Source organism: Mus caroli, chromosome 13 (assembly GCF_900094665.2).
Source record: "Mus caroli chromosome 13, CAROLI_EIJ_v1.1, whole genome shotgun sequence".
Classification (NCBI taxonomy): Eukaryota; Metazoa; Chordata; class Mammalia; order Rodentia; family Muridae; genus Mus; species Mus caroli.
Genome location: NC_034582.1, coordinates 96,620,424 through 96,647,563, shown reverse-complemented (window position 1 = coordinate 96,647,563; position 27,140 = coordinate 96,620,424). Strand labels below are relative to the sequence as shown.

At 42.7% G+C, this 27,140-nt stretch overlaps 1 protein-coding gene across 7 annotated transcripts in view; it reads left to right on the top strand.

Annotated features, from left to right (window-relative positions):
* Positions 1-27,140, top strand: part of Mast4 (microtubule associated serine/threonine kinase family member 4) — a 593,644-nt gene that overhangs the window by 308,289 nt on the left and 258,215 nt on the right. For 5 of the 7 annotated variants that reach the window (XM_029468311.1, XM_029468310.1, XM_029468316.1 and 2 more), the window contains one exon: positions 14,290-14,325. The exons of the other annotated variants lie outside the window; for them this stretch is intronic. In XM_029468311.1, the coding sequence (XP_029324171.1) occupies positions 14,290-14,325 (36 nt within the window). The remainder of the gene's footprint in view (positions 1-14,289; positions 14,326-27,140) is intronic. 7 annotated transcript variants of the gene reach the window in all.

Sequence of the window (27,140 nt, the reverse complement as noted above, 5' to 3'; positions counted from 1 at the left end):
ATGCACTTAAAAACAGTGGCAGGCTCATTTTAACACAAACCTAATGGAAGAAGACAGCATAGCTTTTGGAGGTGCTGGCTTCAGCCAGTGTCACAGTATATGATTGTTCTGTTAGCACTTTCTCACCTTGTGTGCTGTGAAAAATGTCTCCTAGCAAGTGCTTTGAACTTCGCAGGAAGACTGGGCCATCTCTCCAGCTCCCTGCTGTTGGGTTGAGCCTTCTTACTTCCCAGGTTAGCTTGGAGGGCACAGTTTAGGCTTTACTGTCCTTGGCTCCCAAAGTCACTAGACTGAGCTTGTCAGAGGGGCTGTGCCTCAGAGGGAGTCACTTTGGCTTGACATATCTATCTGCTGCTTCTAATTTGTGCATCTTGAAGTTTTTATTTTAGAATTGCATTTCCGTTGCTTTGAAACTTATAGAATCTGTTAGCCTTGTTTGAAACGTTTGAGTTTTGTTTTGAATGTGCTAAAAATAACTTTTATATGTGCAGTCCAAAAACCACACATATGCCACTCTTAAAAATAAAATTTTCATGAATAAAAAAAAGAAAATATGCTTTCTTATGATTGAGAGATTATAAAAGCAAACAATTTCTAGACCATCTTATTTAGTTTTCTAATTTTTGCAGTCATTTTGCAGGGCACTTGAATGAAGACTGTATGGCCTTATATAAAGTTAAAAAGGTGCCGGAGTTGATGAAAACCTTTACTCAGTAGTGCAAAGAGCAAGAGGCAAGAAAAGCCAAGGGACCTGCCTTCTAGGCAAAGATGTTACTGGATAAAATGTGACCTCAGCTAAGTTTCCCCTGAGGCTCCCAGTACTCTAATCTTCTTTAAGGCCTCAAATCTTATCTCTGTGCCAGCTTGCTGTATTAGGTGGATTTTAGCTTCGCTTTTCCATTCAACGAAGGCTTTGGATCTCCGATTCTCAGAGCAGTCTTTTCCTCCCGTTTCTTTGGAGCTTAAGTTACCACACTCCCTGTGCCATCTCTCCTTGCAGTCTATTAGAATCATAGTATTGTTATAGCTATGCAAAGGGGTACTATATAGAAGGTTAACTCTCGAGACAGATATGTTGATGTACAAGTCCCAGAGAGAAGGCAACACTTTCATTGTGAAATGTAAAATAACGTAACAAAATTCCGAGGTTTCTGAATACCCTCACCATAGAAGTGTGAGGCAGGCATGGGGAGCAGCTTTGTGTGAAAGTTGCTACTATAGAAAATGACAGAGATGCCATTTATGTGGCTCTTATAGGGAGGAGCTTCATGTATCATTAATGTGGCTGTAGTGCTAAGTACACAGGCATACATGCAAGATATTATATCTTCTATGACTTAACTTACTTGAGTGTATGAAATTGCAATTCAGGCTTTGAACCAAACCCTTACCTAAGGGTAAAAATAGCTTAAATAGATATTTTAAGACTCTATTTCAAATATCAGGGTGCATCATAACTGTATTTTATTTCTTGATAGTCTTTTGATCTCCTGATGAAGATTGCCGCAAATGACTGCAGTTTTATAATACTTGAAAAGCCCCTGTGTTGGACACTATCGGCTAATGCCAGAGTGTACACTAAATTGTGTGCTTAGGTTTCAGGATTCTTAAAACTGCTTCTGATATGCTGCCGGGAGGTAGGCAAGGAGAAAAATGAGATCATTGTGTTTACGGTGATGAATTATAACTTTGAGCTTCAGAACTTGATTCTGGCTGTTCTCCCTGTCAAGCAGGGTGCCTGGTACAGGAATATCTCCAGTACGCTGTTTATGGAATAGACACAAACAAGGCTGCCTTCCACTAGTCAGGTAACCCCTTACAGAATATACGTATTGGGCTGGATCTCTGTAGCCCCCTTCACCAAGCCTGTCTGCTGGGACAGAGATCCTCTGGCACAGTGGCAGATTCCAAGTCCTTGCTGTCATCAAGTCAGCCTGGGACACACATACTCTCCTGACATGATTTTTATTTGGCTGGTCACCTCTCTCTCTGTTGGCATTGCTGGTCTCCTACTGAGGACTTGCCTGGCATTTTAAAATAGAAAGCTGTCCCTAGGGAGCTTGTTTTTAGGCAAAGAAAGTGGAAAAGATGGAAAAGGCAAAGATCTGAGCTGATGGACAGTGCAGAAGAGAAGCTGGGCATCTCTGACAGCTACCACTTATTCTAAAAGGCCCCTTTGTGCTTTGTTAATTGCCTAAATAAACAGCTCCCCAGGACAGAGGCTTTTAATTTATTTTATTTATATTTATGGAATTCCCTAGAGTGCTTGTGTAGTGTTTATGCCTTGGTGAGAAGAGCAGGAACTTGGCTAGAGCCAGTTCTTCCCACCCCTCCCCTCCTACTTTTTAAAATGGGCTTTCACATTTTTCAAAAAAGCAAATGAAAACTGTACTGTCTATTCTTAGCAATAGGTTCTCCCTTCTACTTAACATGCTTTTCCCTCTACCATGTTTAATTGTGAGCTTTGTCGTGTTCCTGCGTGGAGCCTTGTGGGCCTGCGAATCCATAACATCATTGCGCTGACCCTTTTGTTCCCGTAGAAGCAGTGGAGGATACTTGGGTAGTTTCTCAACTCTGTATTCTTTGTCCACACAAGCTTTAGGGATGGGCTTTAGGGGTCCCAGCATCAGGAAGCCAAAGCAGTAGCAGCTCCTAACATGTATGGACGCTCTAGCGGGAGATGTGCACATGCCAAAGAATGGCGCCTGAGAGTAAGATGCAGCACCTTGTTCTATTTTAGTTTCTTGATGTAGCAACAACACTGGCATATCTTCACCAACTTCCATTTATTCTCTCTACACCCTTTCCCTTCCTAGTTCTGAAAGTAGCTATAGCCCACTAGTGCTGGCCATGATAGATATATGTTAGGAGTGTAGATAGACTGAGATAGGCCAGAAGGAAGCTCAGCTCCTCATCTCTATGTAGACAGAGTCCATCTCCATCCCACCTCCTCTGATATTCCCAAGAACCATCAATGCATTCATGTGGCTCTTGAAGATAATTCCCTTCAATGCTGTACTTACATGTGCCTGCCTTGGGGTATAGCAGAAATCTCATTAATGGGAGACTTCTGGTGGGCTGGTCACCTGACTGCTGTTTTAGGTTAAAAACATGGTCTCTGGCTACCTGAACATGCTAGGTTTGGCCACCCAGCCCAACATGCCAGTTAGGTAGCCAAGTAATCATAAGAAGCAGAAAGGACTTGTTCACTGTAGCCATTTTGGAAGTATAAACACATAAAGGAGCCATTGGCACCTCAAGTTGTTCCTGGGTGTCTGTTCTTTGCATGTGGTTCTCTATGAGAGTACTGCACATCATAGCGTTTTATATCCCCGATACCTCTGCTAAGACTCTAGTCACCTAGAGATCCCCAGAGTGGGCCAGAGGGAGTACCTACACCCAGAGTGGTCCAGAGAGAGCACCTGTCTTGTCAGAGTCCAGGAATCCCTCATGCTGATGCACCTGCAGCAGGGGGCGTTGCTATAGCCGTCAGACTTTCAGCCTCCACTAATCCAGTCATCTTGGACAAAAATGCTAATGCATAAGGCATTTGAGAACACATTGGTTCAGAGTGTACACCCCAGATCATCATCATGTCTTATATTTCCATTTTCAAAGGGCTAGTCAGCTAGAATTCTTTCTAGTGAGCCACAAGACAGTACAAACTTAGTATTTCACTGTAATTCTATAATTTACAGTATAGATCTCCTAGACACACTTGTTTTTCTGTGTACCATAATATCCCTTGGTAATCTCCAACACAGAAATTATAGGGTTCATGCTTTCTTGTCATATCAGCAGATCCCTAAATAATTCAGAAGAGCTGCAGATTTGCCCAACAGAGCTCCCAAGGATAAGGCACCCAACTTGCTGTCTGATAACTAGCAAATTTAAATTGTTGAAAAGGAACCCAGACAGCTCCAAAAAGTCTCTAAACTAACTAAAAGGAAGGGCAAGAATGAAGGCACCCACCCATGCTGGGGAGGACAGATGAGTCCTGATCAGCTTAGAGTCTTGCTTACACTTTCTGCAAAGGGCCCTTGCAGCCTTTATCTCTTGAGGGGAGCAGTCTTCCTCTAAAAAGATAAGCATTTCTTCACCAGTGTGAGGCCTCATTGATGGGCAGTTTCCCTCACCTGTGTGTGAGGTTTTGCTGTTGCCCTGTGCCTTCCACCAAAGTAAAGCAGGCAGAAAGATCCAAAATGAGGCACAGCTGTCATGCTTTTACTACATATTTGGGTGTCCTGTCGCTGCCTTTCAGCAAAAGTGTCCAGAGACAAGTCTACCAAAGGTTTGAGTAGACGTTGACAAGCCTTCGATATATGAATAGGTTAATAAATACGCACAAGGCAATAAACTTATTCCACTTCTTCCTGGCTGACTTCCTTACATCCAGGGATACGGTGTGGGAAGTGAGACCCACAGGGAGAGTGAGTGCTTAGGACCTTCAAAGCAGAGCAGAGTGCTGGTCCCTGGAGACCTGGGTGGAGCTGAGATTGCTGGACCTGAGGCTAGAGTGTGTCTTACAGAGGATACATTTGAATTCGCTGGACTGGATCAGGGCATTTCCGAGTTGGGAATTCCTCATTGTGAGACAAGCTAGGTGCTGATTTTCTAAGTCATTGAATAGGCTCTGGTGAATGCAATTCGTTATGTATAGTTCTGTGTACCTTTTTAAAAAGGCTTAAATTCAGAACATTATGCCTTGCCTGGTTGTTTCGAAAAGTCGTTTGGATAAAATGAGGTTATTTCCAGAATTCAGGGAGAGGGAATCACCTTGGTTTTGCAATAGATTTGAAAAAGATTTGTGAGATCTCCAGCAAGACGAAGGCAACATTTCTGGAAAGAGAAGAAAGAGGTTTTAATCCAAGCAAAATCAAAGGCATGCAAACCATATTTGGCTATGTTTTAAAACAAATTTATTTTCTCTATAGCACCCTCTACCCTCCCTCTCGCATAAATATTGAAGCAAGAATTTAAAATATCTAGTGTCAAAGCCAAAGAGAAGGCCAGTGTCATGTTGAATGTTAGAAATCCAAAAACAAAATGAAGGGGAAAAAAAAAAAAAAACCCAAACGAGTGTTGCATCTGAATTAGCATTTAAAGTGGCATGTTTATATGAAGAGAGAGCGAGTGGTGTAATATATCCCAGAGTAAAGAGAGGGATGTGGGCTTGGAGAATGTCAGCTACATTTATATATTCATGGAGTAGCCAGTGTGGCATTTGGCTTTCCTTCTCAGGCGTGAGTTTGTCTGCCCTGCAGTGATGGGAGAGGACGGTGGGAAAACAAAACAGTGGGGGTGGGGATGGGGTGGAGTGGCGTGGGTTTGTGCTTACCTTTGGAAATCAAGGAAAGACCTTCATTCTGATCCAGGGCAGAGGGTTGAGTTATCTTGGGAAGGTGTAGTTTAGGATCACCAAAATCCATATGTACTTCCAAACATGGAGGTTAGAATGTCGAGGTGGAGTGGGGGAAGCACGGAAATTCTTAAGGGGAATCTGAAACACCATTTCCAGCTGTGAACTACAATTTTTAGGTGAGCTTTGGGGTCTAGGTCGGTGAAGCCAGACCTTTGGGTCCTCAGATGCATGAAGGGAAGTTATGAATTTCGTGCTTACTAGAATAACACTAGCCAATTTGAGTCCAACAGAATCTGGGAATTGTTTTCCATAGGCAGTTCCTTTTCAGCTCCTAGTGTGAGCAAGGGGGCTGGGAGCAGAGAGATCTCTCACTAAAAGTTACCTTCTCCGCTCCGCTGATCTGCAGGAAATCACCAGATAGGGCTTTTTGGAGTATTGCCTGGATTGAATTTGGTCACTGCCCATTAACCAGCTCTGGGACCTCTGAAGGTTACGTCACGTCTCTGCACTTTGGTCTCTCATCTATAAGACGGAATATTATTCCATCCTGGTATTGTTCAGTGTGAAATTAGTATTTGTAAAGTGTTTGTGATTATGCCTGGCATACCTATGTGCTGTGTATTTGTTAAGTATTGGGAAATATAACAAGCCCAATGTAATTTAATTTATATGTAGCTGTTGGGTTAGCCAAAAATCTACCAAGTAGGCAGCAGAAGTAATCCTTCTCTTCTCCTCCTCCTCCTTCTCTTTTTCCTCTTCCCCCTCCTTTTCCTCTTCAAAAGACTTATTCTATTTTTTATGTGTATGAGTGTTTTGCCTATATGCCTGTGTGTATATGCCTGTGTCTGGTGCCCATGGAGGACAGAAGAGGGAATCAGATTCCCTGGGACAGGAGTTCCAGGTGGTTGTGAACCTCTCTGTGGGTGCCAGGAACTGATCTCAGGTCTTCCCTAAGAACACAAGTGCTCTTCACCAACCCTCCAGCCCTGAGGAAGTACTCCTAAAGCCACATCATTTTAGTCAGCATTTTCTGAGAGCCTGTTTTGTTAGATTTCTGAGAGCAGGCAGAGAGACTCGTGGATTTGGGTAGGACTTATACTGTACTTGCATTGGTCAACCTGGATAACCAGAGGCTTCTGCCTGTATAATGGAGACAGACACACTGCCATTATGTCACCAGAATGTGGGAGCCCCAGTGCTTAGTGGCTCCTTTCCCGGAATAATCAGTTTCTCCGCAGGACATTTTAAGGTCACTTCTTGGAACTGTGGTTTGAGACAGATAAGTGTTGAGAAAAATGGAAACATTGAGTCATAGGATTCAAAGCTGGGGAAATCTCTGAGAGAAACTTTATTTAAACTTGCTTCTTTTGATCAGTGATGAACTAACAATGTAGAAGGTTAGGGGCCTGTTGGGCTCAACCAGTAAAATTGATTCTGAAACATGAGCAGAATTTGGGGTCCCCCAACTACCAAGGTCTGGGGTGTGATCTTTTGATCTTGAGGCCAGCAAGCTTGAGTCTTAGCCAGACCATAGATAGTTGTTCTGTACGTATAAAGCTTGACATCGAACTCCACATTGTGGACCAAGCAATGGTAAGCTTCACAGCACAGCACCCATTTGGAATATTCTGGAGTGTCAGACAAGTTCTTAAAAGTTTCCACTTCCTCCCGCAGCTGTGGGAAAGCATCCAGCATCCACCAGGAACAAAGCGTACCCCAGACTGATAGCGAGGTCAGCGCTAGCTGCCCCAGTCGGGGATCTAGTGCCCAGCTGTGGTAACTGGCAGCTCCTGTATATAGTCATCATCTCACTAGACATGTGAGCAGTCCTGTGAATTCACTATTGTTCTCCTCTACCCCATTGTGTAGAAGCAAATTAGGCCCTTAGATGCACAGGCAGGAGCCAGGGAGAAGCAGGCTTCCCTCATGTCTGTGAGTGTCTCTTGAGGAGGCTTCAAATCCTTGTTCCTTATTCTCTGTGATGGCCAGGGAAAATCAAGTACTTTTGGGGTTTCTTTCTCTTCTTTTGTGCAGTCTCCTCTGAGATTTGGCTGGGATTTTTTTTTCATAAGTCTATACATACTTTGTCTTTTAACCTACTGTTATGCAAAGTGACTTCTTCTGGGTAAAACTGAGGCCATTCCTGTACTTACACATTAGAATGTAAGCATGCCCATGGAGCCCTTATTACTCCACACGCCTTCCTAGAGGCCCTCCAGGCCTGGATTCCCATCCCACAACATTTTCCCAGAGAACATTTTCTATCATTAGGAAATTCTGCACAGATAGGCATAACATAAGTGAGAAGAAAAGGTTTGACTTACCATATAAATGTGATTGCATATAGATATAAATAGGTAGCATCTCACATAGGAAGTATTTTTTAATATCTTAGAATGAAAAGTCTTTATGTTTATGTGTATATGTGAGTGCATGCATTTTTATACATGGGATACTGGCTGTGTGTGTGTGTGTGTGTGTGTGTGTGAGAGAGAGAGAGAGAGAGAGAGACAGAGACAGAGACAGAGACAGAGAGACAGAGACAGAGAGAGACAGAGAGAACATGTATATATAGACCAGAGATAAATGAAAAGCTTTTTTCTCTCAGACTTTTCCTTATTTTTTGAGACAAGATTCTCTTATTGAAGATGGAACACATAGAGATCTCTGGGCTGGCTAGTCAGCAAGGCCCTCGGATCCACTAACCAGTGCTGGGATTACAGGTGCCCAATACTACTTTAGGCTTGTATGTGAGTGCTGGTGACATGAACTCAAGTTTCTATGCTTACAGAGCAAGCTCTTTACCAGCTGAGCTGGTATGCCTCCAGTCCCTAGGTTGGAAATTCTAGTAATAAATTTAGATGTGTGTATAGAATTTAGGGAAATGATTTTTGAAATGCCTGTAATATAGTAATATAGTATTTGAGTATCTCGTAGTTACTTTTATGGAAATGTTCTTGCTTTTTTAAAACACATGTACACGTGCACACACACACACACACACACACACACACACACACAGAGAGAGAGAGAGAGAGAGAGAGAGAGAGAGAGAGAAATGCACACCAAACCAAATCTGTTATGTTAAACTGTTAAACTCTGGGAATTGCTCAGTTGGCTGACAGCATTGTCTCTGTCCAGTCTCCAGCACCATACAACCTCAGCCCTTAGGAAGGTGGAGACAAGAGGATAGGATGTCCGCTGTCATCCTCTGCTGAGTTCAAGGACAGCCAGGGCTGTGTAAAACCCTGCCCAAGAAAAGAAGAAGGAAAAAAAATGTAGGATGTCCTTTGTACCCATATTGCATAAGGAGAACCGATTACTAACCTTCAGTGTGTTAGAGAGAGCCATCGCATTAGCTTTGCTGAGACACCCAGTGCTGAGTCCCAGCTCCTTTACACATGGATTTCCATGGTAGCAGCCTTTAGTGTAGTAGTGGTGGATACATTTTTGATGAGACAAGTCAGCGTAGAGGCAGGGGTTAGCATTGAGATTTATTTATTTATTATTTTTATTTTTTTAAAGATTTATTTATTGTTATATGTAAGTACATTGTGGCTGTCTTCAGACACACCAGAAGAGGGCATCAGATCTCATTATGAATGGTTGTGAGCCACCATGTGGTTGCTCGGATTTGAACTCAGGACCTTCAGAAGAGCAGTCAGTGCTCTTACCTGCTGAGCCATCTCTGCAACCCCTGAGATTTATTTTTTAAGCAACGTAAGAGGGCACTTTTTTAAAGCACTCGGCAGGCACTNTGCAACTTCCAGAAGTGTGGCCACTGTGAATAAGCGACACTGTGTATTTTCAGGGGATGGTCACCTACCTCTGGGTGGGCACAGGATGACAGGAGGGGGAGTGGGGGGGGGATGGGAGAATGAGAGTTGCGGGTGTTTCTGTTCCCCTTGGCCTCCTTGCTGAAGCTACACGTGCTCATATTTATTTACAGTGTCACATGAGTGTGTTCACCAAGGAGTTTGTAGTTCAGGGTACAAAGCAGTCTTTAGGATCGTAACAAATCAAGAGCCAGCCATGTGAAAGAATAAGCAAAAGGTTTTTTTTTTTCCCCCTCCTTTCTGTGTCTAGGGTAAATTAGTTTAAATGTTAAAACCAATTCTGGTGGGCTACAGAGCACTTGGAAGAGCTGAAGGGTGTTTGAAAACTGCACTTGACATCACACGCTGGGATGAATTAATAGACTGCTACGCAGGTTTCATGTCTTAGGGGAACAGTGCTGGCATTCTGAGGAATTATTTGTATGTTAATGTAGTTGATTCTGGTGGAATCACGGACATAAACTTTGGGTAAAACACACAACTTAATTATTATCCTTGAGAATTCAGGCTTCTTATTTTGACATCAGGTCTGTTTAGTTTCCATCTTTCCTTCTGTTCCTTGTGTATTTTGCTCCAGGTAGTTACATTATACATTGTAAGGAACATAGAATAGAAATGGCACTGGTTATCCTCGAAAATTTCTTTATTTATTCACTTTATATCCCACATTCCAACGCCCCCCCTTCCTCTCCTCTCTCCTCCTAGTCCCACCTTTACAAATCTCTCCCCCTTCCCCATTCCTTCCACTTTCCTTTTCAAGACAGTGTTTCTCTGTGTAACAGCCCTCAATGTCTTGGAACTCACTCTGTAGATCAGGCTGGCCTTACACTAAGAGATTTGCCTGCCTCTGCCTCCCATGTGCTGGGATTAAAGGTGTATGTCACTATACCTAGCTCATCTTTGCATATTTTAAGATGAGAATCATTGCAAATATCTTTGCTCAGCACTTCCAGAGGCTCTGCCAAGTCAGTCTACATACTAGCGCCCACCACATCTACCAATACAGGGCATCTATGCTGCATTATGTCATGTACCAAAGAACTGAGAGCTCTGTTGCTCTGGAGCTATTAACAGAATTTTAAAACAGCACATCTCTTCAATTGCTTCTTTTTCTGGAATCCCATGCAGTGTGAGCCAACTTCAGCTGTCTCAAAAACATGGTTACCCAGTAGGGTCACTCCTATGTGGTCTACTACCCCATAGTGATCTACCATCTGATCTACAGGTTTACTCTGTAGAGAAATGTTAATCCAGCAATTTGTGGCTACTCTGGATAGAATACAGACATACCCTTAGTCCACACCTTCAATCTCAAGCATTGAAGGTAAAGTTAGATTATAGATGGAAGCACCCATATTTGAAAGTGATGTCTAATTGAGTGGCAGACAAAGTGATGAATCAGAGAAAGATTTGACAGAATAGAATATGTCCAACTCTCACAAGAAGAGAGAGGAAAGAGGCAACACAAGAGGTAGCAGGGCAGAGGAAGAAAGGAAAAAGGAGGCATTTTACTGGGGCAGTTGAACAGAGACAGGTTGCAGAGAGAGAGAGAACAAGCTAGACATAGGTGAAGACAGAGAAGATTAGAACATATTGCCAAAGTCAGTATGCAGCCAAGCAGAGCAATTCAGTCAAGAGAATCCAATTTGAATAAGTCAGCTTGGAGAGGAGTTTTGAGCCACACAGCTGAGTTGAACCCGCCAGCAGCAAGAGTTCAGAAAGAACTGGAAAAAGATGAGCTTATTCAGCAGTAAGTCTCAGATGCTGAAAACCAACTAGGTGTAGATTAGATTGTACTGAGGCTAGAAGCTTCCAGGACTAGGCCCAGATGGAGGCAGTAAGCCTCAGAGGCAACAATTACTATAGGAAAATAAAAGTTGCTTTTACATACTTGCACTATGAAGGCACTTTTATTGAGACCTAGTTCAAATACAAGAAAGTGCTCATAGTTTCTAGTCCACATTTGGGGTTGTGTGGATGCTCAGTGGTAGTGTGCTTTGCCTTACATGCATGAGACTCTAGATCTACTGCAAAATTAAAAGTACAGAAATGAGCCGGGCAGTGGTGGCGCATGCCTTTAATCCCAGCACTTGAGAGGCAGAGGCAGGCGGATTTCTGAGTTCGAGGCCAGCTTGGTCTACAGAGTGAGTTCCAGGACAGCCAGGGCTACACAGGGAAACCCTGTCTCGAAAAACCAAAAAAAAAAAAAAAAAAAAAAAAAAAAAAAAAAAGTACAGAAATGAAGCATGCAAGTGCAACCAGGTGCAGCAGCAGCAGCAGCAGCAGCAGCAGGAGTGTGGGCCTCCCTGTGAGGTTCCTTCTGCCCTTATTACTCCGACCACCAGTGTGACTCAGCCAGGCAACTGTAGATGCTTCCCACCCCTAGAGAGTAGGTTCACTGTAAAAATGTTAAGTGAAATGATACTCTAAGTAACATCCCTCCTTCACCACCCACCCCTTTTTGGTCTGACTCTTTTCACTTAATATGACTATTTTGTAGTACAACCACGTTCTAACAGATGTTGCATATGTTACTACTAATTCTTTATATTGCTAGGTAATATTCCGTTGCATGGCAATGTCACTGTCTGATTATCCATTCACTTCCTGATGATACTTGGGAAGCTGATAATTTTTGGCCTTTACATAAGTCTGCTACATCCTAATCCAGGAACCCCAAACCTAAAATACTCAACAATCTGAAACATCCAAAGTTGCAACCATTTTGGGTACGACATGTAGGATCTCTATAAATGTAGTCTCCCAGCCTGTAGGTTTTTATTCTCTTTATATTTAGAAGAGTACATATTTTGAGTTCTGATGGCCTGTTAATTTGTTTTTCAATGCTTTGGTGTTGAGTCTAAGAAGTCTTCATAATCCAAGATAATAAAAGCCTCCCTCTCTGTTTTCCAGAACTTTTATATGTTTAGATCTGTGCGTAATTTTGAGTTGATTTTTACACATTGAATGAGATGTGAATGAAAGCTCCTATTTTTCCATATAAACATCCAGAACTTCTGGTGCCATTTGTTGAATAGACTATTCTTTGTCCATTGACATTGTGTGTTTTTCGGAAAGCTCCATTGTCCCTTCATGTGAGTGTCTGTTGACATGGTTTCTTCTTTGTTTCATTGATCTGTTTGTCCTTATGTCAGTATCACGTTGCCTTGATCATGGCTTGATAGTGAATCTTGTTGATATTGCTGCTGATTTTTTAACTTTATGCATTTCCAAATTGTTCTTAGCTGCTTGGGGTTCTTAAACTTTAGAGGCAGTGTGTCTACTTCTAAAAGAAAACCCATGAGTTTTGTTTTGTTTTTCTTCCTGAAATTTCATGGAAGCTACATAGGTAAATTTGAGGAGCTGGGATGGGTCTGTCTAAGATAAGTAAGTCTAGTCCTAGATATGGATAAGAGATGACATGTTATCATGGAGAAGTGGGGATGTAACGCCCTTCACATGGCATGAATGAAACCAGTGACCCAGGATCCTAGGGCCTCAGCTAGGGAGTCAGTGATAGACATGAGCACATACTTTGTCAGAAAAATCACTGTCAGAGAAATCCAAGGGGAATACCTGGGAGGGCAGTACTTGGAACAGATCAAGCAATGATTAGAATGTACAACCAGAAGGAAGTAGCCATTCTTTTTCCAGAAAGAAGGACAGCAAGAAAGTTCAGCCTCCATGATAAGAGATGGTGAAAGAGGAAAATTGGACAAACAGAGATCACTAGCCTAGGAAGATGCCCAGAAAGGTTGTGCTGCAGAATACACTGGAGACATTTGACGATGTCTAAAGATATCTTTGGTTGTCCTAATCATTGGAGGTGGCCAGGGATTTTCTTTTCTAGTAAAGAAGAGCCAAGAATAAAGTTGAATGTCCTACATTGTACATGAAGACCACCATCCCTAATACTCATGGCCAACATGTTGGAAAACGGGGTGCAGAGAAGGATGGACAGACAGAAGCCACAGTGTAATGGTAGTGAGAGATGATGGCTGCTCTGAGATTTCATAACTCAATGCCTCTAGGAGAGTTGCATTGAATCGTCCCTAGGAACTTACCCTGGGCAACCAAGTGTTAGTTGGAGGATCTCCATTAAGGATGTTTTGTTTCCAGAAAAATTTCCCAAATGTTACCAAACAAAGGAAACTGAATATGAGGGTACTTTGAATAAATGATAGAAATTTGGGACATTTGAGTTAGTTCCTTTCAGAAAACAATTCTGCATGAACATGGTAGAATCCGTTGAGGATTTTATAGATTGGTCAGCTTTTGATTGCAACTAGTAGAAACCCTAGCCCAAAGTGTTTCAATGACAAAGAAAGCTGACTGGCTCAGGTGACTGGAAAGCCCAGGTTTCACACCAACTATAGCCAGGGGGTCAGGACCTTCAAAGCAAAAACCCGGAAGAATTGTCACAGTGTTGTGTGACTTGGAATTGTTTCCCATAAAGCAGTGGTTTAGAAATGGGCTAGGAGTTCCTGGAAATGGAGTAGAGTGGAACTATGGAATGTACATAGAAGAGACAGGGGAAAAGGTAGACATTGGCAAACCACCAAGGATTAATACAAGTGAGATGAGCATGACAAGGAATCATTGGTTCACTGAGTTTACCAAACACAGATGCCCTGGAATACTTCTACTAATGTAGGCTGCTGTGTCATAACTGTGCTCATCCTAACCAATGAGCCTCCCCTCCCCCCGAATCCAGACCCAAACCCTGTCTCCATTTATCACTCATGCGACACATGTCAGGTTGCACTGTGTGCTTCTGTTCCTCACTTTAAACCCAGGAGAGAGTGTTCACATACGCTGTAGTCCGCCTCAGCAAGAATGCTAGACATTTACTCTCCTGTCCATGTTTCTCACCTTATCAAGTTTCCAACTTGATCAAGACAATGCTATCCCATCCATTTGAATAGTATATAATGTTAAGCATGATAGACATTTGGCAGTTTCATTTCTCTATTGATAGACATTCATTTTATATTCAGTACTGCCTTTGCCAGCCCTAGTGCACAGCAACAATGCTTCAATGAACATCTATGTACTTAACACACTTACGTACTGGTCCTTTTTTCCCTATAGGGTAGATTCCCAGAAGTGGAATTGCTTGGTCAAACGGTATGTGTGTTTTTTAATTTTAATAGATATTGCTAGATTACTCAAAGGACTAGCAAGCCACCTCCCATTTCCCGCCTTCTCTCCAACCCTGGATGCCCCCACCCCATGAGTTCTTGCCAGCCTCCCTGTCTCTCATGATCGATTTTTCATTTTCTCGTCTGCCACTAATACTGAGTCTGCATTCGTGTATCTGATGTCTGTTTGAGTTTCTTTTCGTTTCATCTCCATAGCCCATCTTTCCATCTTCAGATTCTAGGAGCTCAGTTCTTAAAGGTGTTAATGTTTGTTATATGTGTGAAAATATCTCTGTGATTTCCCCCCCTGTGTATAATGTCTTTTGTCAAATGAAAATTGGTAATTATGTAATCAAATATCTCTTTTCCCATTTTGACTTCTGAGATTTCTGTTGTGCTCAGCGTGGTGTGCTTACCTCAAGATCATAAGAAATTATCTTAAATATTTTTATCGTATTAAAAAAGTTCCAATCTTCCTCTGGTTTTCAATGTTGCATGTGACGAGGTAGGATCCTGTTTTCTTGCTCATGTCCCATGACCTAAGTTCCAGCTGACTTTTCATGCAGCTGACATGTTTCATGTGTCACAAGGAGGGATGACATGTGTGTTTGGACCTACCTCTGGTCTGCATTTTCTGATTCCTCTTTGTCTGTACTGAAACCACTGTGTTCTGTGGCTCTCAAGGGACTGGTAATATATGGTAAGTTATCTTTAACTACCTTCATATTGATATGTATCACAGTGGTTTTGAACTTTCTATTCAGATTAAGTTACAATTTAAAATTGGGAAGAAACTGTATCATAAATGTTTGATTTTTTTCTTTCTTTTCTTTCTTTTTATTTATTTATTTGCCTACTTACTTATTTTTTTGAGACAGGTTCTCACACTGTAGCTCTGACTAGCCTAGAACTCACTATGTAGAGCAGTCTGGCTTTGAACTCACAGAGATCCAAGAGTGCTAGGATTAAAGGTGTGTGTCCTCGTGCCCAGTTCACAAATGTTCTAAATCTGAAAGGCAATAAAACACAGTGGATAGCATCAAAAAAAAATTCTCAGTGTAGTGGGTTGATGCTAGTAATTGGAATTATTTCTTCCATCCTTTCTGATTCTTTAAATGTGATTTTGTTTTTTTCATGATACCCTCTCAATCCCTCCAAGCTGCAAAAAATAAGGAGATAGGACATTTTAATCCATCAGAGAATTAGATCATTACATTAAAAGTTATGTGTTTGAAGCTTTTAGTGCCTGCAATAATTTATAAATGATTGGAATTTCATACAAACCACAAAGACCCCTGTACTTCGCCTACCTGCAGATTGTAGACTCGATGAAGAGGCTGAGTGACCTCTAAAGTGCCTAAAAAAACAGTTCTCTTAGAATATTTTATCATTTCGGTTTTTTAAAGCTTCACATGGAACATTTCATGGATTTTGTAAACTCTCATACTAGAAGTTTTGGGGGAAATTGTCTAAATATTTGCATTACTTAAGACAGTTCTTGACTTTTGTAGTTCCATGATATTGGCTTAATGCATTCACTGACATTCTTAATTGCTTTTTGAAAAGTTTTGTTGACACCGTGTTAGGGTAATAAATAATTTTTGTTTTTAAAAAGAATTTGAGGAGCATAAGAAATGACTCAGTAGTTAAGAGCATTTGCTGCTTCAAGCTGAAGGCTATATTCAGGTCTCAACACCCAGATGCCTGTAACTGCAGCTTCAAAAGACAGATGCCCTCCTCTGACATCTTTGGGTACCCACGTATGTGTGTATATATACACACGCCCATAAAAATATTTTTAAAATCTTAAAAACATTTTAAATACTAGAGTTAGACAATAAAGTTGCCTGTTATTTCTAAGTATGGTGGCATACACCTTTTAATCCCAGTATTTGGGGAGCAGAGGCAGAGGCAGAGGCAGATGAATCTCTATGAGTCTGATGGCAGCCTCATCTACACAGAGTTCCAGGCCCTCCAGAACTACAGAGGGAAACCAAGTCTAAGGGGGAAAATTTCAAGCAAACAAAAAAATCTGCTGTTATTAAACTAATGAAAATATTAGATCACACAGTGATGTATATGCAAATAAGGATGATCTCTGTATTGTTTCTATAAAAGGAGAGGGACATGTCCAGGTAGGTTCTAGCTATGTTTAGTTGATTAAGTAGAAAATATCATTAGGTTTGGCATAGTCATTATTAAAATAATGATAAGGTAAGCATCGGGTTTTATCATAGATATAATCCAAGTCTGCGTTCATTTTAATGTTAGTTTCATTTTAAGAAATGGGTTGGGAAGGCAACTTCTGCATATACACTTATGTAATACGGATGGTAATTTAGAAAAGAGGGAGATGTTAGGTTATTCAGAGCAGGCCCATGGGGGTGGTAAAAGTTGAAACCTTCTCTATGATCTTTGATAAACAGAAGCCATTTATTCTAAAGAAGGCAATAAGATTATTTCTTCCCTTCCAGGACTTCTTTGGAACCATCCCGATGGCAGTTTGTTTTCTCTGTACTTATCCCTACCATTTTATTCTCCATTAGTTAGCACTGAGCTAACATGGGGCTTCCTTTTTCTAACGTAACTGGATGTCATGGTTGAAATAGGCAGAGTGTTGTTTTCAGAACAGTTTTGTTGTTTTGTTTTGTTGTTTGTTTCAGTTTGTTTTTGCTAAAGAGCAAGAACGCTTTCAGTGATGTGTGGCAATTGAGATTTAAAGGACAGATGGGCCAAAATGAATAAGATTTTCTGCTGAGTAGTAGTGAAAACATAACCAGCATCACGAAAATGGTATTTATAAGACAGGAAAGCAAGATGAGCCTCTCAAAAGCCAAGAGTCAGCTATGAAATATGCAAAGACTGGCAAATGATGCAAACAGTGCTAAATTAAAGACTTTCCATGTTCCATATAAACCATTCTCCTCCACTCTCAGGTAACAATCAGCGTCCTAACTGACAGAGATGATAGTGGGAAATATAAAAAAGAGATAATTAGAGTGGATGTCAGATGTAATTACATGTGTACAGAAATTCTACATTATTATCTTAAAGTAAAATCCTGTTTAGGATGTAGACAGAATCTCAGAAATTGGAAATCTTAGTTTCAAAGCAACCGTGAAGGACACAGTCTAAGATGAACTACAATGAAGATGGGTTTCCTTCCTGACAGGTTAAGCATTGAAGTCTTCAGTTTGTCCCAGGGGTACCCAGTCACTAAGAGATAGGAACCTTTAAACTAGGGCAGGGAACATCCTTTTTAAATGAATAAACCTGAAAAGTCACCTGTGACCTGGCCTTGGCATAGCTGAAAGCGCGGCCACGGGCATTGCTGTAGCTGAGGTGTAATTAATTTCTCTTTTTTTTTTAATTTATTTTTTATTAGATATTCTCTTTATATACATTTCAAATGCTATCCCGAAAGTTCCCTATACCCTCCCTCTGCCCTGCTCCCCTACCCCACCCACTCCTGCTTCTTGGCCCTGGCATTCCCCTGTACTGGGGCATATAAAGTTTGCAATACCAAGCATACTTAATTTCTAAAGGCACAAAACTGTACTTGTTGTGAAAGAACCTAGTGGGGAAACCCCCCCACTCAATTCCCGTTCAGCGTGCACCCAAGAATCACGAACAGAAGACCATCTTGATGTAAAAGCATGAGGTAGTTTAATGACGGAGCTCCAGGCCGACACATATCTCCCGCAGGAGACAGAGGTGTTGACCACATGGTGGAGCCATAATGGTGGAGCTCCGGTTTGAAACGTATCTCACACAGGAGACAGTGGTTTCAACCCCGAGGCTTGGAAGCTAGGGGCTTTTATAGAGAAGGGGTGGGGCTGGGGGAGGAATTGGCACGGTTTCACATGATTGGTCCATTTAAACATCAACAGACTGTCAGAAGGGCGGGAGATAGGGAGGCACCAGGCCAGTCAGGACATGTAACGACAGGCCTGCCCGGGCATGTCCTGGCCTGTTCTACTATGTTCTCAGCCCCAGGTTTCAAAGCTCACAAAGAACTCTTTGGGCTATTTGACATACATTACATGAATCACAGGTCTCAAGTTTTATTTTCTTTCAGTTGCAGTGGTGCAAGGGGTGACACGTCACTTAATGATTGCTGCATACAAAATGATTGTTTGGAAAGATGTACACCCCTGAGTAATAAAACGAATGCTCATGAGAATTAGAAACACTATTAGTGATCTTAAGCCGTAGCAATGAGTAGAAAGAATCAGGCACATTGATCAATCTATTTTATTTGACTTCACTAAGAATGCTTGTGTGTGTGTGTGTGTGTGTGTGTGTGTGTGTGTGTGTGTGTGTGTGTGTGTAAAAATCAGAGTGTATCAGAGTCTCTTCTCTGTGTCTACCTTTAGTATGTTCTCAAATTGGCCTGAGGCTGCCAGGCTTCAACAGCAAGCACATTTCTCTACTGAACCATCTTCCTGCCCCTGACTCTTCTTCTGGCATGGTCTCATAGAGTCCAGACTGACCTTGGACTCGCTGTTGTGTAACTGAGCATGGCCTTGAACTTTTGATCCCTTGCCTGCTCCTCCATCACTTGAGGGCTGTTGTTACAGGCATCAGGTCCCCATGGCCCTCATCATCATGCACAGACTTTGTGTGCACTCTACCAATTGAGCTCCATCTCCAGCCCTACATGTGTTGATTCAGAAAAATCAGCAAAAGTTCTATTTTACAGCCTTAGAGTTTAGCATACAGATACTAAGCAAATGGAGTTGGTGCTGGCTGACCAGAAGTGGAAATGAAAGACCCACAACGTGAGGACTCCCCCACATTCTGACTCAGGAGAGGTGACACCCCAAAATCACCCACAAGAAACGATCTTGCTGCAAATTGCAAGAGGATTTTTATTCAAGAGCGCTCTCGGGCCCATGGCCATACACCATGCAGGGGTAGAGGACCATGGCGCCCCGAGTAGCTGAGTAAGGGGGTATTTAAAGGAAGAAACCACAACTCAAGGAGGTGGGGAGGGCATTATTGGAAAATACCAAAAATACCAGTTAAGAGTCACAAGGAAGTATAAAGTCACAAGTGTCAGGTTATCTCTCAAGACAGTTTCTAAGAGCCCCTAACAATCTAAGAGCACCTAAAGATAGCACATTTGCATTGCAGGTTCCAGTAATGGTCAGGGTGCCATTCTTTGAATGAACACTCTTTGAACCCAGGAAGCGGGTGGGTGGAGGAAGGAATGTCGCTATCTGTTTTATGACCAGCACCTGGAGCACTAAGCCACAAAGGCTACACTCCCAAGCCTGAGCCCAAAAGCCTCGAATTTTGCTATACTTCTTCAGAAACTGTCCCTCCAAAGCCTTTTAGGTGTTGTGTTCAAAACGATAGCCTAAGGCCAGGGGAATCTTTCTGAACTAGAGCGCAATCAGAACTACTTTATTCATAGGCATTTCTTAACTTTTTTATTTATGCACAGGGGTGTTTTGCTTGCATGTGTGCCTGTGTACCATATGTGTGCCATGTCTTCAGAGGACAGAATAAGGAGATGAATCTATTAGAAATGAAGATACAGACTGCTGTAAGTGCTGTGGGTGCTGGCAACGGAACCCTAGGGATCTGTAGGAGGGGCTAGTGCTCTTAATCGCTGAGCCGTCTTCCTTCTCTGTTTGTAAGCATTCTTAACCTACATCTAGTTGCATGGAAATAGTCCATGTGACATTGTACTTTCAAAAGCAAATGAAATAAAGTGAAATGAAATGAAATAAAATAAAGCAAAACAAAGCTAAGAGACAAAGTTTGCATGCATTAGTTACGGGTTTAGGATTTGCAATGGTTGCCTGCAACCATGACTTCACTTAACTTGGTTTTAATCAAATCCAATTGTTATAAAATGCTTCCTTTGTTAACTGTTGCACTCATGTGTTTGGCATCATCTTAAACTGCTTCGAAACGAAATGCCACCATTCTATTTTATTTTATCTTAGTCCACTACAAGAAAATGCTAAGCCTCCTGTACACAGGAGGTCAAAACTATTGACGAAACAGTGTTGACTTCCATATTGCCTACATTTTAAACAGCTGTGTTGAGGCTGGAGTTCAATGGCATTTCCCCCAGAGAGATCAGTTCTTTCAAGAGCAGGTACCTCCCCTGTCTCTTGGCTCAATGGAGAAACTGTAAATCAGCTATAATTGTCATCTGAATGCTTGTCTTGCCTGCTGGCAGGTCTTCTGGCCACTAAGAAATGAGTCCAGACTGCTCCATTTATTTGGATGAAGCCACTGGGTCAGTAGTTGGTGACCCTTATTCTCTCTGCCTTAAGGCAGACTAGCTGCCTCCATGATTTGGGCAACCTATTGTGAGCTGGTGACATGTGTCTCCAGCTGCATTTAGCATTTAGGTTAAGCCGTGTCAAAGGACCAAGTTTTAAAATGACACTTTAAATTTGATCTCTCACTCTTAATCGTCACAATATCTTTATCCGTGTGAATGTTTAAATGTCACTCTCTTCTGTTTTCTCCTGTCATTTCTGCTAGCATTCAAATTCTAATGACTAAAAGAACTTCTTGCAGTGAAAAAAAAAATAGCAGGAGAGAGCTCCCATCTCAGTATTCCATTTGTTAAAGGCCAATATACTATTGCCAAGAAGAGATAGGGCTATTGAAATGGATGAATAGAAGACTTCAAAAGTGAATGTGTCAAAGAGATAGAAAATAAAGATATTTTAAATATAGTTGCAGTTGTATTCAGTGGTGAACAAAACAAAAAGAGTCAAAGCATTTCTCTTTACTACCATTCTGAAGTGTAGAAAAATGTGTGAGAATGAGTCGAATATTCACCAGAAGGGAGGGTACCTCAGCATTATCCAATTTAGGATGGCAGTGTCCCCAACCTCCCATTTATCTGACCAGGTTCTCACCACATCTGTTAGGTCCCCCACATTTTCATCTTCTCGGGCTTCCAGCTGTGGAACGTAAGATCACGTTTATGGGCACACTCTGAGTGAACAAACATTTTCTTTCACAAGGGTCTTTCAGAAGTATCCTTTCATCTCCTGCATGGCCAGGTCTCCCGAAAGCTCGAACAATGAAGAATCTGAGCAAGCTATTCTGGGCACCGGAACCATAGGAGCTTAACACACTTTGAAGTGCATTGCTCCCCATTGAGGGCCACAGTGAAAAAGCGGGATTTTCAGAGTCCTTGCATTGATGTCTGCCAAGGCAGATGGCTTTGGAAAAGGATCGCCAGAGCAGGACCACTGATTAAAAGAAATGCCAGGTAATTGAAGGCTTCCATACTCAACATGAGCCTGGCACAAAGAATTGTTCTCTTGGGGTGCATTAATGTTAGGGACCCTCTTCGGGGGTCAACCAAAGACAATAGGGCCAGATACTGGCAACAAGAGCCTTGGAAATGCAGGCTAACACTCTGTGGCATTCTTTAAAGGGGGAGGGGCGTTCTAGAGGAAAAAATGTCCAGGGAGGCAGTGCTTTGGTGGACTGTACATTCTTGCTGAAGCAGGGACTTGCTTTTAGCTGTCACCCCATAAACATATTATTGAGGTACTGTATGGGCATCATCCTGAAACCCCAAAGGTTCCACATGTTACCTCTAACGGTACCTGATGCTTGCACATCCCTGTGTGGTGTGAATGATGATGGACTGGGCTCAGATACTCTTACACATTTGTGGCGGCTGTAGAAATCACTGTCGGGATGTGTGACCTTGCCCACTGGCCTGCACACGGGAGGACACAGCCGTATATTTCAAGTGGTTCAGTGGGGGCTGGTAAAACTTGGCCTTGGAGGCAAAGGAATTACTCTTTGGCTCCCCAACCCACCAGCAGCCAAAGGAAGCAAAAGCCTATCATAAAAGAGCTAGCTGTTTTCCCATCACCAAGAAGCCCTTTAATCCTCCAACGAACAGTATGTGACAGGGGTTTAAAAACCCAGCCACCTGGTCCTTCTGCTGTCTCCCTGTTACTGCCTCTCCCCCCCCCCCCCCCCGCCTCATCTGATGGGAGGCTGATGAGCAGGCACAGCATCGATGGCTGAGGAACCAGCACCTGGCTAGTTCGTTGAAATAGCTAATTTCAGAAGAGTTTGTATGTCTTGACCTCTTTGAACTCTTCTGATCCTTTCAAAGAGGAAAGTAATTCCAACCTGGAAGCATTTCTAGGAACCATTTTGGAGAGTGAGTGGATGTGTATGTAACAGTTACTGTGGCCTGTCTTTTGAGTGGAAATAGTGCTTGGGTTCTATTTTAATGGATGTTAATTGTTCTTTATAGAAAATATTAATTTAAATAATTTTTTGTCACTCCTACAGATGATTAGTATAGAGAACCTAGAAAATAAAGGCAGACAGAAATGCACTTAGAATTCCCTGACCATTTGGGGATAAAGAAAGTTTTAAAAACAGACCTGTGGGACTGGGGGGAAGGCTCACTGGCTTCTCTCTGCACAACTGTAGCATTTAGCCTCTGTGGGCACCAGGCATGCACATGGTACATAGACATATATCTAGACAAGCTTATACATATAAATAATAAGTTAATAAAAATTAATTAAAGCAGAGGTGTTTTTACTACTGTGATTTGGTGCTTTAAGGAATGTTGCCTTTGGGTTCTTCTAATGTTAATAGTCCTAAATTTAGGAAATGAGGTGGTATTCATTCATTCATTCATTCATTCATTCACTTTACATCCTGATCTCAGCCCCCCCTCCCTCCAGTCTCACCCTCACAAGGTCCTCCCCCATTAACCTCTCCCCTTCTCCTCAGAGAAAAAAAGGCCCCCATGGGTACCAACCCTCCCTAGCACATCAAGTCTCAACAGGACTAACTGCATTCTTTCCCACAGGAGATCCAAAGGCAGACAAGTCAAGGACATTCTCTGTTCTAGTTGTTAGGGGAACCCACATGAAGACCAGGTTGCAAATCTGCTACAAATGTGTAGGGGGCCTCGCTCCAGCCCCTGCGTGCTCTTTGGTTGGTGGTTCAGTCTTTGTGAGTCTCCATGGGCCCAGGTTAGTTATATGGTGTCCTTGACCCCTCCAGCTTCCTCAATCCTATATCCCATTCTTCCATGAGACTCCCCAAAGTCTGCCTAATGTTTAGCTGTGGGTGTCTGCATCTGCTTCCATCAGCTACTGGAGAAGCCTCTCAGAAGACAGCTATGCCAGGCTCCTGCCTGCAATCATAGCAGGGTACCATTAATAGTGTCAGGGGTTGGCTCTCTCCTATGGGATGGGTCTCAAGTTGGGCCAGTCATTAGTTGATCATTCACCCAACCAATGCCCCATCTTTATCTCTGCACATCCTATAGGCAGGACAAATTTTGAGTTGAAGGTTTTGTGGGTGGGTTGTGGTCCCCCTCCTTCCACTGTATATCCTGCCTGGCTACAGGAGGTAGCCACTTCCAGTCTCCATATTCACAGCTGCTAGGAGTCTCAGCTAGGGAAAATCAAATCAAAACAACTGTGAGAGTCCACCTTAAACTCATCAGAATGTCTAAGATCAAAAACTCAGGTGACATCACATGTTTTAGAGGATGTGGAACAAGGGGAATACTTCTCCATTGCCGGCAAGAGTGCAAACTTGTACAACCACTTTGGAAATCAATTTGTTGGTTTCACATAAAATTGGGAATATTTCTATCTCAACAGCCAGCTATACCACTTCTGGGCATATACCCAAAAGATTCTCCACCATTCCACAAAGACACTCAACTATGTTCATAGCAGCTTTATTCATAATAGCCAGAAACTGGAAACAACCTAGAAGTCTCTCAACTGAAGAATGGATAAAGGAAACGTACATTTACTCAGCTATTAAAAACAAAGACATCAAGAAACTTGCAGGCAAATGGATGGAACTCGAAAATATCATCCTGAGTTGAGGTAACTCAGACCCAGAAAGACACACATGGTATATACTCATTTTAAAGTATACTTTAGCTATAAAGTACAGGACAACCATGCTACAATCTAAAGGCCCAAATTAAGTAACAAGGAGGGCCCAAGGTATGATGCTTGAGTCTCACTCAGAGAGGAAATAAAATAGACATCGGAGGTAGATGGAGGGGAGGGATCTGGGCAGGAGGGGGGTGAGGAGGCGAACAGATGGGAATCAGGTTTGGGGATAAAAGGAATGAGAGAGGGTTGGGAGAGAGAACAGAAATTGGGGGTAGGGGGGTGTAATCTCTGGGACAAGCTGGAAACCTGAGATGGAGGAGGGTCCCATGAGGCTGCTTTTCAAGAGGAGCTTGGTTAAATTTCCAGCTCCCATGACAGTTCCCAACTGTCTATAACTCCAGTTCTAAAGGCTGCCATGCCTTCTACTCTTTGTAGGAACTGAGCATGTGCATGGTGCATAGATGGGCATACATACAGGCAAAATACATAAAAAATAAAAATGCTTAAACTATAAAATATAGGGAGGAGTCCAGTGAGCTGTTTCAGTGTGCAGTGGTGCTTGCTGTCAAGCCTAACTAGTGAGTTAAGTTACAGAAGGAGAAACTGAACTTCATCAAATTGCTCTCCACGTGCGTGCGCTCTAGCTCTCTCTCTCTCTCTCTCTCTCTCTCTCTCTCTCTCTCTCTCTCTCTCTCTCTGTGTGTGTATGTGTGTGTGAGAGAGAGAGAGAGAGAGAGAGAGAGAGAGAGAGAGAGAGAGAGCGAGAGAGCAGCAGTCTCTGTGCCCTCCATCCTGCTTCTTTCTCTTATCTAGAAAACCAGATCAGATCAGATCAGATCAACTGCTCTCTCTTCAGGAGTCATTGCTGCCTAGAGTGCATGAGTGTAGTTGAGTTTCTGGAATCAAGTGAACCGTTACTGTATGGCTGATGCGTAATCATTTGTATTTAATTCTTTGTGCATCCATGTAGTCTGCTTCGACATGGGCTGTTGGTATCTATGTATCTGTGTGATAGCATGGGTATAGGCTGTGAAACACAGGTAACACTTAGCATCTGGCTTTTCGTCATCTTGATTGTAGAAGAGGAAGATCACTATCGGGGTAGAAAGTTCCCTTACTATTGGCCTAACAATCAGTGGCTTTTCTTGGACACCACCCTTGACCCCTATATGACACTGCCCTATGCCTATGAGTGATGGTGGCCAAAAATGATGTAGTCCAAGAAGTATCTTGAGGATGAGACAGAGATGAGAAGGGAGATGCATGTAAAGATGTGGTCGCTTGAGAGAAAAGGGAACTTTGTGCTGGACCCAGAGAGAAGGGTGAAGATGCTCTTCCACTCCACCCACAGAACCCCTAGGTTCTGTAACAGTGGCAAATCAGGTGACTTAAGCAACAGAAATCTATTGTCTTCCATTCTAACAGGTAGACATCTAGCCTCATGGAGTCACTTGGGCAGTTGCCTCTGAGGGTGGAGACAGAAAATCTCTTGCATATCTTCCTAGCCATCACAGCAGCTGTGGAACCCATTAATAACAGTAGGGACATCATATAAAACGTTGCTCCTGGTAGCTTGCCTGCAGTCTCTGGCTTTCCTTGGCTCTACCCTTGCATAGCTTTTCTCCTGGTATATCCCTATCTACATCCATATTTCTCCTTTTTTTTTTTTTTTTAAATAAGGACACGGCGAGACTGATTTGGAGGCACCCTAAGGAGTCCATTCTAAGTCCATCTTCAAGGACTGTTTTCAAGTTAGGCCTCAAGCAAAGCACTTGAGACTTAGAGATTTACCGGCATTGAAGGAACACAGTTTAAATGGTGACACCCCTCCTTCCTCATCTCACTGATCAAGACTAGAAGGCAGAGTCCACATGCCAGCATGTGTTCCCAAGGTGACTTAGTTCCTGCCATTCGAGTGCCTTTGTCTTTTCTTACTAAATGCTTCAGGATAGGGTCCACTGTCCCACTAATAGCCAGTGCAAAGGCTGTGAACTACATGGATAAACCAAGCTGCCCAAGTTGAAGAGAGTTGGAAGGGTGTTTGCCAGGTAACAAAACAACCAACCAGCATGAGTTGGTCAGTGATGCATTTTCTTTCTCCTTCTACCCGGGCCCTTCCCGACACCTCGTTAGAGCAAAAGACTGATCTATTGAAACCCAGGCAATTCCACCTTAGATGCTGGCGAATGAATATGACTTGCACTACATTGCCTGTGCAGTTCTGCAGTGGGTATGCCTGGAAGTCTCCATGTTCATAATGCTGCTTGGAGAAAGGGTTCTGGGCCTTCAGCTTAGAGCTGCCCCTGGAAAGCACAGCCACACACGTTGCTAAGAAGACCTTTGGAAACTGAGTGTGTCAGAGGTGCTGTTACGGGAGTCTGAGCGTTCCTCCTACGCTGGGGCACACTGGGGAAGCAATAGAGGTACCTTCTAAGCAAGCACACTCTTTCCTGCTAGGATACAGTCATCTTATTTCTTGGTGGTGTCTCCTTGGTAACTGAGTAAGATGCTCTCCTGCTTCAGATGTTCCCAAGGTAGAAGTGTCTGCTCATTGGTAGATACATCGAATTATACAGTAGGGGTCTCCTGCCTTCCCTTCTGTGTTTGTGATAAATTATGAAGTTTTATATATATACAAATGCACTTAGCCAAGGGACTATATCTTCTAGGCTCCATTCTCAATACAATTATTTATCCTATAGTCAGAACATATGTACTGTATTCTGGACCATGAGAGACAAACAGAAGTTTCTGACCAGAAAACCAGCTAGAGACCCTTTTCCCTTCCCTTCGGTTCCCTTCCCTTCGGTTCCCTTCCCTTCGGTTCCCTTCCCTTCGGTTCCCTTCCCTTCGGTTCCCTTCCCTTCCCTTCCCTTCCCTTCCCTTCCCTTCCCTTCCCTCCCTTTCCCTTCCCTCC